This window comes from Sceloporus undulatus, chromosome 1 (genome assembly GCF_019175285.1).
Source record: "Sceloporus undulatus isolate JIND9_A2432 ecotype Alabama chromosome 1, SceUnd_v1.1, whole genome shotgun sequence".
Lineage (NCBI taxonomy): Eukaryota > Metazoa > Chordata > Lepidosauria > Squamata > Phrynosomatidae > Sceloporus > Sceloporus undulatus.
This window is the reverse complement of record NC_056522.1, coordinates 307,217,002-307,231,182: the sequence shown is the minus strand read 5'-3', so window position 1 is coordinate 307,231,182 and position 14,181 is coordinate 307,217,002. Positions and strand designations below refer to the sequence as shown.

At 45.4% G+C, this 14,181-nt stretch overlaps 1 protein-coding gene across 1 annotated transcript; it reads right to left on the bottom strand.

Annotated features, from left to right (window-relative positions):
- Positions 1-6,956: 6,956 nt before the first annotated feature.
- Positions 6,957-13,974, bottom strand: SLC35C1 (solute carrier family 35 member C1). Its single transcript, XM_042445568.1, has 2 exons — positions 12,910-13,974; positions 6,957-8,852 (listed from the first exon to the last, which is right to left on the bottom strand). Exons 1-2 carry the CDS (start codon positions 13,484-13,486, stop codon positions 8,293-8,295), a joined length of 1,137 nt encoding a protein of 378 aa, XP_042301502.1. The 5' UTR covers positions 13,487-13,974; the 3' UTR covers positions 6,957-8,292.
- Between the last annotated feature and the right edge of the window lie 207 nt (positions 13,975-14,181).

Sequence of the window (14,181 nt, the reverse complement as noted above, 5' to 3'; positions counted from 1 at the left end):
TATGAAAGACTACCTTGGAAAACACTGCTTTATAGCAACTGGCAAATAGAAAGCTTACAAGACATGAACCATCTCAGAGCAGGAAAGCAAACAAAGGTTTAAGAAATGTTGGGACAACAAAGGAACCAGCAAAAAGCACTCCATCTCAGTAAGACATCCCTTGAAATATTAAAAACGGCTATCATATCACTTTTAACATCTCTTCTCCAGGTAAACATACCCGGCCCCATTCCACTCACTTGCCCTGGATAGAACTGGGCAGATCCGGTTGACCCCATATCGAATCTGCTTGGAAAAGTGCCCACTACCCTTTACCTTGATCGGGGCAATTTGCCCCTCTGAAGTTCACATTTGCAGTACAACTTTAAAATGGAGTCTCCTTTGTTGTCAATCAAATTAACTACTTCCACTTTCGTCAAAGATGACATATCCTACAGCCATGGCCAACCAAATGGGTGCTTTCCCCCCTACTTTTTTAAAAAAAACTGCAGCAGTGTGTGCAATTCTGTCAACTTGTCAAATTTAAAAAACTCCAGGTGTGTGTATGTGTTGTGTGTGTATTTGGGTCATTACAGATTATGGCAACCCTAAAATGACCACACCTGGGGTTTTCTTGGCAACATTGCTTCCAAGGAATTTGCCATTGCCTTTACCCTGAGGCTGAGAGAGTGTGACTCTCCCAAAGTCAATGGGTTTCCACATGCCGGCCTCTAGCTCTCCTTCACTTCCAGCCCAGCATGTCCTCCTTGGAACCCTTCCCTTCCCTTGAAGCCCAGTGCCACCACGGAAGTCCTTGCCTCCCCCCCATGCCACCTCTTCTCATCACAATATAATAATAATAATAATAATAATAATAATATAATAATAATAATAATAATAAAATACCTACCCAGAATGCCATCCCTGCATCCTCTTGTGCTTTGCCTCCGATTGCCCACCCCAGAATGCCTCACATACACATATACTAATGTGGCAAAAGCATTCACAATAATTTGCAAATTTAAAAGGAACACATTTGCATATTCTGTCACACAGACAAAAAAATATTTAAAATGCCACTTGCAAAGTGGGTGCGGTGCTGCAGCAAGCAAACGAAAGAGAAATGTAGCACAAAGAGCACATTCTATCGATATGTATCAACCTGTAGAACAAGCATTCACATAATCGGTCAAGAATAAAATACAAAAAAAGGAGAAAAAACTACCGCCTGCGAGGGGGAGGCAGTTCGCCCTCAGACCTCCCTCTGACATATCCTCCCCTGAACTTGACCTGATCATGACCGGGGCCAAGTTCACATTTGCTGGCACCCAGTTTTTCTCAAAAAATACAGGAAAAAACTTTGCTTTCAAAAAGGCCCACGCCAAGGGGCATTTGCCCTCAAGGGGTGTGCAAAGCTTAAATTCAAGTGTAAAAGAACCGGCACCAATGAAACTTCCCGCTTTTAATCTGGTTTCTCAACCGGGGTAAAAGGTAGTCTGAACGGCCTCCCAGCTTCCTAAATGCTCCCATAGGGCATGTTTCCAGACTTTACCCATTTGGTTGCCCTCCTCTGGGCATGCTCCAGTTTGTCACCATTCTTTTAACAGTGGTGCCCAGAACTGGACACATCCCCTTAAAATTTCTAAAAAGCAAGAGATGAGGAAACATGTAGCCTCCAGACATTGTTGAACTAGACTCTATTACCATTACTTGATATGCTGGCTATTATGAGTCCAACATCCTCTGAATCTGGAAAAGTGAATTGGCAGCAGATGCTAGGGTCTTATGAGCCAGGTTTTGAAGGAGCTGTTCTTAATCCTCGGAACCAATGCTAGCCTGGCTATGAGCTTGCTACTGGCTGATGCATTACTCTCCTATTTGTTATTGTACTTTTAGACCACCCAATAATGAGTTCTTTGGGTTATGCAAAGAAAATCAACATAATATATAAGCAATAAATGGTGATAAAAGCAGTGCAGAAACCCAAGCAGCAGAGGGAAAACAAAGCAAAACATATACATAAAACTAAACTTACAGCGCTTTATAAATAAAGGTTAATAATAATAATAATAAAGATAATAAAGAAAGAGCAGCAGCAAAATAAAACAATAAAATAATCCAGAACAGTCCTGGAGCAAGCATACAGGCAGAGGAAGAGTTTACATTTTCGACGCCAGCTCTCAAAGGCTGGCTGGGGGATCCTGGGAGCTGTAGTACTAAAAAGTAACTTTCCATACTTTGGAGACCAAGACACTTACACGCTCCATCAAATGCGTGGCCCTACTCACAGAAGGCATGCTGGTGCTTACCACCACAGTTAACACTGCAGTATTTTGGGTAGCAACAATGGGTGCCAGATGGCATGGTGAGCAAGTGGCATACAGCAATAGGGACAAAGCGTTGGTTTGCTGACTCTGCCTGCTCCCCTAAGTAGTCTGCTGCCTTCAGGTGTCAGTGGAAGACATAATTCTGTTGCTGATATTGAAGTACCACCTCGGCTCACAGATGTCACCCACATTCCTGAGGTTAAAATAGATATACAGGTATATACAGTGACAGTCCTGCCTCCTTAGACTCCTGTGCCTCTAACAAACACACACGAAAACAGGAATTCAAGTGGCGAAGCTTTAGATTGGCACAGTGGTGATTCTGCTCCTAGGCAGCTGTTAAAAGATGGTATGAAGCCTTGTCGGAATGGAAAAGGGCAACCCTCACTTAAGAAGGGGATCTGTTTCATCACGAGCTTTCTCTGGTCAGGCCACTGAAGGCTGCATCTTTAAATACCACCTCAGTCACTTCCCCACCTGTTGGTTGCTGAGAAAGAAAAGCTGATCGTTCCTGGTTTAGCCAGTATGTAATTCCATAGGAAAAGATTACAGATTATACAACGAAAGGTTTAGGTACCTGTAATCTAATGACCATAGGAAAGAGTCTGGAAGAGTCCTATGCAGTCCACTGTTGGGGTAGTTCATGGTCAGGGGGGGGGAGGCAATCACTCAAATGTTGGGGTGAGGCTTGTCCTCCTGCTTGGACTATATCCTTGCCACTGGGTACAACCCCACTGTCCTGAGAGCAGACTATCCTGTCTGTCTGTCCTGTCGTCTGTCTGTCTGTCTGTCGGCTGTATCTAAATTACTCAAGTCATTTCTTGCTGATTTATGGCGACCCTAAGGTGAAGCTACCAAGTACAGGTGGACCTTTGGTATCCACTCAGGTTTGGTTCCAGGTCCCTCTGGTGGATCCCAAAATCGTGGATGCTCAAATCCCATTAAATAAAATGGATAGAAAAGGGCATTGCTATATAAAATGGCAAAAGAAAGTTTGCTTTTGGAATTTACAATTTTTGAATATTTTCAAGCTGGGGATGCTTGAATCCATGGATAAATAAAATCTGTGGATAAAAAAATCCATGGATATAAAAAATCCATGGATAGAGGGCCAACTATTTTTCTTGACAAGGGTTTGCTCAAGAGTTTTGCTCTTGCATGATGCCTGAGTAGAGTGTGATTTGCCCAAGGTATCAAAATCCCCCCCCCCCCCCACTTGAGTAAGGTTGTTGAAAATAATGAGTCCTTATGCAACTCTCTTCTTTTTGAGTCTCAGTAACAAAGTGTAACTGCTTCTATTGCCTCTTGGACATCCAGCCATTGGCAGCTCTCACCTTTTGCTAAAAACACTTACCCAAATAGGCTCTTGATTATTTTACAGATGTGAACGAATCTGTCCAAAAAAAGACTATGTATATCATCACTGGAGTATAGTCAGAATCCAGCCTTGAAAAGGGAACATTCAGGCCTGAGCACTGAGTGAGTGAGATGCAGAGCAGTAAAGGGACACAGAGGACAGCATCTGTTCTACAACAGGAGTGACTCAATGGATGTCTCCACCCCATCCCCAGGCTATTCCGCTGTTTGGCATACAGTTCCAGGCTGCTGACCAATCTTCCCCAGGTCAACAAGCTACCTTCAAAACCTGTCTATGCACATGTCATTTGGGCTATTCAGTCACTGAGAGGTGCACAACTAAAACATTCTTGATAGCTGCATATAGGTTTTCTGCTATAGAATCTGTACACAGTCTTTATACTGTTTAAAAAGTGCCATGCATGATGACTATAAAATGCAGACAGGTTGAGAAGACATAAGAGGTGCGGTGGCTTAGTGGTTAAGATGCCAGTTCTGATGATCAGAAGATCAGAAGGCTGGCAGTTTAAGGACCGAGTGCTGCATGATGGGGTAAGCTCCTATCATTAGTCCCAGCTTCTGCCAACCTAGCAGTTTGAAAGCATGCAAATGCAAGTAGATAGATAGGGACCACTTCTTGGTGGGAAGGTAACAGCATTTGGTGGAGTCATGCTGGCCATAGGACCATCAGAGCAGTCCTCGGACAATGTTGATTCTTCGACTTAGAAACGGAGATGAGCACTGCCCCCTACAGTCAGTTGTGAGTAGACATTCATGTCAAGGGAACAGCTTTACCTTTACCTTTTAAGAAGGCATGTAACAGTATTTAGAAAAAAATCTTTATTTTCAGGTAATTCTGGTGAGTTCTTGTAATAGGAAACACATTATAAAGACATCCTTTCTTTGTATGGGCATGAGTATTAAATTATTAAGTAATCCATTAAAAGGCAAATGATAAATTGCAATAGCCTGAATCCTACTGGTACTTGGAGCTACATTAGATCTATTGAGTCACTGAGATTTTCTTAAATGTGGACTTTGCATTCAATGATGGATTTAATGGGTAACTGCATGTAAATTACCAACAGGAATTGAGGTTATATGTACTATCATAGTGATAACCCTGAAAAGGTGGGGAAAAGTATGAAGACACGTCTAACAGATTTCATTGTCCAAAAGGTGGAAGAGGCAACAAGGGGATCAGCTATTTTGGATCTGATCCTAACCAACAGGGATGACCTAGTTAATGGAGTGCAAGTCGTGGGATCCTTGGGTGGGAGTGATCATGTACTCCTGGAATTTGTTATACAGTGGAAAGGAGAAGCCAGGCATACTCAGACATGCATTCTAGACTTTAGGAAAGCTGATTTTAGTAAAGTTGGGCCCGTTACAGACCGCCCAAAAGGGGCGGTCTCGGGCCACTGCCGGTTGCAGCGCGGAGGAGTCGCAGCAGCCAAACCGTGCGACTCCTCCGCGCTGCAAAGGAGTGTGAAAATCGCGCTCCTTCCGGCAAGCCGGAAGAGATGCCGCAAGTGCCAAAGCGCGCACTCGCGGCGTCACTTCCGCCACACGACGCGCGGACGCAAAGCATCTGTTACGTCAAAATGGCGGCGGCCATGTGGAACGGCTGCTGCCATTTGTTATGGACTCTCTCCATAACAGGGTAAGGGCGTCTAGAAGAGACGCCCCTTTTTCAAACTGGGACTTCCTGAGGACGTCCGAAATGGCGGTCTGTAACCCGCCTAAGAGAAATACTGGGGGTGATCCCATGGTCAGGAATACCAAAAGAGAAGGGAGTTCAAGATGGATGGAGTTTCTCAAAAAGGAGATACTGAAGGCACAATTTCAAACAGTTCCAATGAGGAAGAAAAATGGGAGATGTCTCAAGAAACCAGGATGGATGACTAAGGAACCTATAAAGCTCTAGTCTAGGCTATTTGAAAGACTATATCTCTCTATCTGAATCAACCTGAATCAAGATTATCAGGGGGAGGCTTTCTCTCAGTCCCACCACCATCACAGGCCTGTTTGGTGACAACATAGGAGAGTCTTCTTGATGGAATTCCCTTCCATGGGAGACTAGGCTGCCTGCTCTCTCCTCTTTTTGTTGGCAGACAAAGACCTTTTTATTCAAACAGGTATTTAAGGAGCAACTGATTGCAGGGAGCCTTTTTTCTGGTGTGTCTTTTTAATGTGTTTTAAGATAATTTTATACTTTAAAGTGTAATGGTGTTTTAATGTGATGGTTTATTTGTGTTTAAACTTTTTTATTATGAGGTTTTTAGCTAACTGTGGCGGGTTACAGACCGCCGCCGCCGCCTGCTCCGTGCGGGAGCCGCAGCAGCCACACTGCGCAGCTCCTGCACAGACCGAAAAAGAAGCTCCAAAATGGAGCTTCTTTAAGCGGCGCCTCTATGATGTCGCGAGGCGCCAGGGGCAGACTCGCGACGTCATAGACACAGCGACACGTGCGGACGCACAGCGTCCGATACGTAAATATGGCGGCAGCCATGTGGAACGGGCGCCGCCATATTGTACGTACAGAATACGTACTAGGATTAGGGGGGTGCGGAAGCACCGCCCCTTCCTAACCCTAGTACGTATTCATTACGTACTAAATGGCGGTGTGTAACCCGTCCGTGTTTGTACCCTCTGGACTTTATCACACAGGGGAAAATTGGGGATTTAAGCAGTGAATAACTGATTTTCACACACATTACGGTTAAAGAATCATTCCCCAGGGAATAACCAGAGAATAACCAGCAACAAATCATTTGCAGGATTTCCCCATGATTTGTTCCTGGTTATTCCCTGGATATTCCCGGGATAATGATGCTTTAATCGCAATGTCGTGTGAAAATCGTAATCACGATCAAATGATTTTTACGGGATATTCAGTTTTTAAACCCTCGATTTTCCCTGTGTGATAAATTCCTTTGAAAGCTGCTTTGAGTTCCATGCTGGGAGAAAGGGAGGGGGTGTTTACAAATAAAATAAAACTAATAAATACATATACAACTAGTAATTTTGCTACCAAGTTGAAATATATACATCTACTGATTTCTACAGTATATGCCAGCAACAGCCTAAAAGTGAGCAGGACTTTCAAACTCCTTCCGGGTGAGAGGGGTAATTACAAAATCCTCCTGCTTAGAACTACTCAAGATCTCTTCTCTATTTAGTCAGTCCCCCTTACTATCCTCTTACAACAGCTACCAGGGCACTCTACTCCATTTTACTTCCTACCAGTTCTACAGAGGAGGGGAAAAAACACTCCAGAAATACTAAAGCAAACTTTTATTAACAATCACAAATCAACAGTAAAAGATTAATTTCCCAGTACAAAATCATATATAAAGGATAATGATGAAGCTACAGTTAAAAGGCAACAAGGCAAGTGGAGTTAAACATTCCAGTGAATTTGAGCTCCTGGAGCCCATGGGGTCTCACTCAATAAAGGAGAGTGTGTAATATATATATAATTCCCTCTGCTCCGAAGAGCAGGAGAATGCTACCATTTTAGCTTCTTCAGAGTTCATGACAGGTAGGTCAAGATCTGTCTTCTTCATTCATTATTCCGGAATGGACTGTAGATTATATAAAGTGCTGGAATTATCCCAGTAAATTTTAAACAGTGAATCTGTACCATTTTCAATGAATTCCCTTTCCAGTGAGGCAAATCTAGAGGGATGATATGCACCTTGAATATGTGCCACAAGTGGTATTGGAAAAATGGTCCATAGCCCTCTCTAAAGCAAATGAATACACTGCAGAATCATCAGATTATTTCAACTCATCATTGCAAAACATCTCAAATCAATTATTCATTTTACTGCTCCTCCTGCTCCAGCTACTCTGAACTAAACAGGAGCTATGCTGGGCTTAGATCCTAGTTTGGTACCAGCAGAGCTCCTGATCAATTTAGAATATAACCAGCAACAGCAATAAAATGTAGTATGCATCTGCCACCCACATGGGAGCAGATCCACAGGCAACTCCTATTGTAAGTTGCAATTGCATTGGTTTTGGTGCAGGTTTGCCCTGCAGGGGCAAGAGATATAATCACCGTATTTGGATCTCCAAAGATTTCTTCTTCACATGAGCCTTCCATTCAATAAAGACAATGGACTGCTAAATGTATTTTGAGAGAAAACAAAGATAAGATGTGTATCTACAGAGTACTCTACACTGGGGCAAAATAGAGCCAAGACACATTTATTTTGTCTTGTTTAATTCCTCCTATTCATTGTTACTTCTTTTAAACAGCATCCTTCATCAAGGGCAGGGGGAATTTAGGAGCACACAGGGAGCAGCCATTTTCAGGAGAAGACTGACTGACAAACAGGGCCTTCTCTACACGCTCACCTATCCCACCACCAACACATGCCAACCTCTTCATAGGAAATGGCTTGTTAACATTCCATCCTTTGCCATACTTATGGCAACAAACAATGAATACATGTGGAAGACTTTGGCTTGTTTTCCAGCTTTTGCAACATATTTGTAGTCGCAAGATTTCCCTGTCCTGAAGACTCAAAGCCCTGGCTTGCTTCTCAGTTAAGTTCCATGCCAGAAATGCTTGGAGGAAGTACTCACACATAGTGGACTACAAGTATGCAGACAGGATCATTTAGACACCAGCATCACTTTTTTCATTTGCTTTGGGAAGAGATTCTGCCTGCACCTTCTTCATTTCCATCCCTTTCACCCATGTGTATGCAAAGGAGCCACCTAGAACCATCATATTACTAGTCCACCATAAGAAGCTCTTTGTTTCTTCATAATAACAAACAGCCAGCACTGTCTGGGCACATGCTTTTGCTGTCCCAGATACATTGTGTGTGAGAGGGCTGGTAAATTTGATCTGGAGCCCTGTCACATAGCCAATGGCAAAACCAAAGACACCACTAAGGGTCATCATGCCCCAAAAGTTAAAGCTCCCTAATTTATCAAAGTTGTAGATTGTGTAATAGTCATTAGAGAGCAATATGAGTGGCAGGAACAAGACACAGGCATTGACGTTGTTGTAGAATGTCAGGCGCCAAATGCTACCATCCACAGCAGGCAGTACCTTTTTAGTGTAGATAGCATTGAGTGAGACACAGATACTGGCCAGGATTCCAAAAATTATGCCAGGCCAAGACAGAGTCCCTTCTGCTCCTTCTTGATCTATACCAAGCCAAAAGCCACCTGCAAGGCAAAAAAAGTTTGATTCTTTAGATGGGAAAAGCATAGGACCAGTGACAATATTAACAATTTAAAATAAACAATTTGCAAATTCTTCAACTTCAGACTTCAACGACTCATACATGCAAGAACAAGATGTCTGCTATTGGCCAGAGATAGGAGGAAGTGATCATTATTAATGTTCAGTCAGCCCACACTGATCAGGAGCAATGGTGGGGAGACAAGCAGACCAAGCTTTTTAGCCTGTTGGATCTTCCTTTTCAGCCCTCCTCCTCTCAAAAGGAAGATTGAAAGATAGGAAATGGATTCAAGGAACCTTGATAGTCTTGAAAACTGGGATCAAATTAGTAATATGAAATTTAGCAGAGACAAATGCAAAATTCTACATTTATGCCACAAAACCCAAATACACAGGTATAGGATAGGTGATATACAGTTTTATATGTGAAAAGAACCCTAAGATTATTTTTACCGTAATTATAAATTGAATATGAGTCAGCAATGTATTGCTACAGCAAAAGAGGCAAATGCTATCTTAGCCAGCATTAACAGAACCAACGTTTCCAAGTCAAGAGAAGGAATAGGCTCACTATATTCTGTGCAGGACAGGCCTCGTCTGGAGTACTGCATTCAGTTCTGGGCACCTCATTTTAAGAAGGACAAGTTGGAGTGGGTTCAGAGAAGGGCAATAAGGATCATAAGAGGCATAGAGAATAAAACATATAAGGAGATGTTGAAGGATCTGGGCATGTTCAGCTTGGTGATGTGTAGACTGAGGTGTGACATGAGTGCACTCTTTAAATACCTCAAGTGCTGCCACAAAGAGGAGGGTGCAGTCTGTTCTCTGCTGCCTCAGAGGGTAGGACTAAGTCTAATGGTTTTAAGATACAAAAGGGTAGATTTCACTTGAACATTAGAAGGAACTTCTTCACAGTAAGAGCCGTGAGAATGGAACCAACTGCCTGGAAAGGCGGTGGGATCTCCTCTGGATGTCTTCAAAAAGAGACTGGACAGCTACCTGCTAGGGCTGCTGTAGCTGGAGATCCTGCATTGAACATGGGCCACTTGATGGCCCACCAGAACCCTTCCAACTCTATGGTGCGTTACAAACGCGTGCATAGTATGTGCTCCGTGCGTACTAGGGTTAGGAAGATCCGTCTCTTCCTCACTGTCTCCAACCCTAGTATGCACGGAACGCGTGAGAGATGGTGCTGCCCGTCCACATGGGGGCCACCATCTTTACATAGTGGACGCTCTGCGTCCGCACGTCGCGCCCCGGATATGACACCGCGAGCGCGCGACTAGCGGCTCGCAGCGTCACATCCGGGGCCCAAGAAGGAGCGTGATTTTCGTGCTCCTTCTTTGCTGCGTCTGGGAACCGCGCCGTTTTTATTTTTCTATTATTTTTATTATTCTATGAAAATTGCTACAGGTGCGGTGGGGGAATTAGCAGCATTAACTCCACACTGGTTTACCTGAGGGACTTGACAACCCTATTGCCCTCAGGTGGCTATGGAGGCGGAGTTGTACTCAGAGTCGTTTCCAAAGGTTGAAACAGTTATATTTTGAGACTGTAGCTGTAGTCCTGAAAAATAAGTTTAGCACATTTTGCTTGTTTTGCTTTGGTTTTACAAGATGTGGTTATGCAATATACATTAAGAATGGTCATTCTTGATCTTGCTGGGGATCTTAGTGGAAGAGAAATGGACTCTCACATTTTGAAAGGAATATATACACACACACACACACACACACATTTGGCAGTAAAACTATTTTTTTCTAGAAAAAATAGAACATTTTCTCTAGTTATAGCTTCATTTCTATGCACACTTATTGGGAAGCATTCAGGTATAAGATGCAGTATGCTGGAGAAGCTAATCAAAGTGAGCCAGGTTAGTATCCGGATAGGAAACTGCCTGGAAACATTAATGGCTAAATCCAACTGCTAGTCCTAACTAGAATAAACCCATTGGTTCAATTGCTGAATGGTAACTTAACAAAGATGCTGAATTATTGATTCAATGGCTCTGCTCCAATTAAGACTAGGAATTGGATTTAGTCCTACATCAGCTGCCTTGAAGTCTACAGTGAACAACACCTACAACAAACAGTATCACTATAAGCAGCAAAGGATTGGGCTAGGATTGTTAATGAGTGACATAAGCACAAATATATGCATTTGCTCTTCGTTGATGTAGACTGTGCTTCATAACAGGGCAACAAAGGAAACATAATTGATAGAATGGTGCTATAGAAGTCAGTATTAGATTATCGGTATGTATGTATGTATTTCAAGGATTTATCTTGCCTTTCTCCCAGAATGGGATTCAAGGCAGGAATGATCTGGAAGTGAAAAGACAAGATAAGAACTGAACTGCAAGAGAAGAGTAGCTGTAGAGAAACAGTAAATTATAAAAACTGGTCAAGGTTCCAGAATTTACTTGGAGATTATGCTGATATGTCCTCACCATTTCCCTCATCATCACTCTGAACATTTTCCAGATAGTGCTTGTATGTTTTTTAGTATTTGTTTTATTGAAGCAAATAGGTATTTTTGTTTTAGTGGACATCCAGTTGCTATCGTTTTCCGTAGGAGAATGTCTGTGGATGTCTAACGTTAACAAGAAAATCTCACATGCTTTTACAGATCAGTTTCAGCCCAGGGATTATTTACTTCAAGAAGATGAACCCGGAAGGGGGGGGAGGGAAAAAAGTCTGCTCCAGAATTGCTGCCAGCATGGTGCAGTAATTCGAATGTTGGTCTAGGACTCTGGGAAACTAGGGTTTGATACCCTGCTCAGCTAAGAAACCCTACTCTGGGTGACCTTGGGCAAGTCACACTCTCTCAGGATAAGAGGAAGGCCATTCTAAACCTCTCCCGAGTATTTCTTTGCCAGACAATTCTGCAATCAGTTCAGTAACTCAGGGTTGACTTGAAGACACATAAGTAATAATGGACATAGATAACATTTGTTTGTTCTATCATGCCCACAAACAAAAGGTGTAATTCTGTGATTTCTACGTATGTGTTCCCAGTGTCTTGCACTCAAAGTCACTGTTGGACAGTGGAATATGTGCCTCCAAGTGTAGTGGAGTCTTTTTACACAGAGGCTGGAGGGTGTGCGTATGTGCTTTGATTCTGTGTTCCTGCATGGCAGGGGTTGGTCTCTTCCAACTGTATTCTATTATTTCAGGAGGACTGCCTTAGCTGTACATACTACTGGAAATCATACAAGAGACTTTTGACCATTTCACCCTGTAAGACTGCAATCCTTGCTGTTCCAGGAGGAAGAAGAAATGAGTTGAGGCTCTATTAGCTCTGGAAGAAGATGATGATGATGATGATGAGGCTCAACCAGCTCAAGAAGAAAAAGAAATAATGAAATGAGGCCCAAGCAACTCTGGAGGAGAAAAAAGAAGAAGAAATGAATTGAGGTGCAATCAGCTCTGGAAAAAGAAGAAGAAGAAGAGGAGAAGGATGAGGAAGAAACGAGTTGAGGCTCAATCAGGCTCCTCTGGAAGAAGGATCAGAGAATTTGTAAAGTTGGAAGAGACCACAAGGGCCATGCAGTCCAACCCCCTGCCATGCAGGAAATCTCAATCAAAGCAAAGGAGGAAGAGGAAGAGGAAGAGAAGGGGAGGAGGAGGAATAAAAGGAGGGAGAAAAGGAGAGAGAGAAGGGAAGGAGAGAGGGAAGAGGAGGAGGAAGAAGGAGAGGAATAGGAAGAGAAGGGGAGGAAGAGGGAGGAGGAAGAAAAGGAGGCAGAGAGGGTAAGAGGAGGAAGAGAATGAGGAAGGAGGAGAGGAAGAGGAATGGGAGGAAGAAGAGGAAGAAAAGGTGACGAGGAGGAGGAGAGAGCGAAGAGGAGGAGGAAGGAAAGGGAATAGGAGGAAGAAAAGGAGGAAGAGGAGAAGGAAGAGAAGGGAAGAGGAAAGGGAAGGAGGAGAGGCGGAAGAAGAGGAAGAGGGAGAGAAAGAAGAAGCAATGTCTTGAGACTCAGTCAGCTCTGTTGCGGGGCCTGGGGCGCCCGCTGCCTAGCTGCCTGGGGGGGGGGCTCACCCGTGATGGGTGCGGAGGGGAGGAGGGGTGGGGGGGAGGTGGTGTGCTTGAGGAGGAGGTAGGAGAGCAGGACGTTGAAGACGGTGGTGAGGGAGCGGCCCACGTTGTAGAAGGCGACGCCGACGTGCTTGAGGCAGAGGTTGTTGAAGGTGATCATGCCGGTGAAGACCAGGGAGAGCGGGAGGACGCCGCGGGAGGCCTTCAGGTCCAGGCGCAGCGGCGGCAGCAGCTCCGGGCAGGCGCCCCGCGGGGAGCAGGCGCCCAGCAGGCTGAGGCCCTTGCAGAGCAGCGCCGTCACCAGGCACTGGAAGAAGGTGACGAAGAGCGGGGCGTCCAGGCGGAGAGAGGGGCTGCCCAGCAGGTACTTGTTCAGGAAGACCATGGCGATGGAGGTGCACCAGTACAGGCTGACCACCGTCGCGATCCGCAGCGCCCGCGCCACGAACGGCAGCAGCCGCGCCTCCGCCTCCTCCGCCTCGCCCTCCGGAGGAAGAAGGGCCTCCGAGGACCCGCCACCGCCGCCGCCGCTGAGGGCCATCTTCAGGATGGCGGAGCGCTTCAGCTGCACCCTGTTCATGGCGGAAGGAAGGAAGGAAGGAAGGAAGGAAGGAAGGAAGGAAGGAAGGAGAGTGTGCCTCAGAGGGGGGCCTCCCCTGAAGGGCCCTCAGGGCCAGGCCCAGCGGAGGCCCCCGTTTGGAGGGGGAAGGCGGCCATTTGCAGCCCCGTTTGGGGGGGAAGGGGAGCCATTGCCAGGGAGAAGGAGGAGCCAGAGAGCAACCAGGCCCCTTCCGGCGGAGAAGGAGGGTCCCGTTACTCGAGGCCAGGCTGAGGGGCGCCTCTAGGCCCCGGCGTCGCCTTAAGGAAAGTGCCCCGTTTGGGCGCCATTTCCAAGCTTTGTGGCCCAGCAGCGGAGGCTGAGAGAGAGGGAGCCCAGCGCTGGCGGCAACAGCAGCTTCCTTTATAGGCCTCTTCTGCCGATTAATCCTCACACCAAAATGGCGCCAAAATTGTGTCCTTCTTCAAGACACTTTGGACTTCAGCTCCCAGAAGCCTCCTCGGCCACGTCGGCCAACAGTCTGGGATTCTGGGAGCTGAAGTCCAAGATCCCCTTAAAGGGCACAGTTTGGGGAACCGCTGCTTCAAGCGTCTGCCCCGCCGCCTCCTCGCCCGGTGTAACGGGAGCCAGGTGCCGCCAGGAGGGGTGGGCTGGAGCCCGGCGGAGGGGAGGCCGGGAGCCGGCTTTCCTCTTGGCTGGAGGGGGTTAGCATGGGT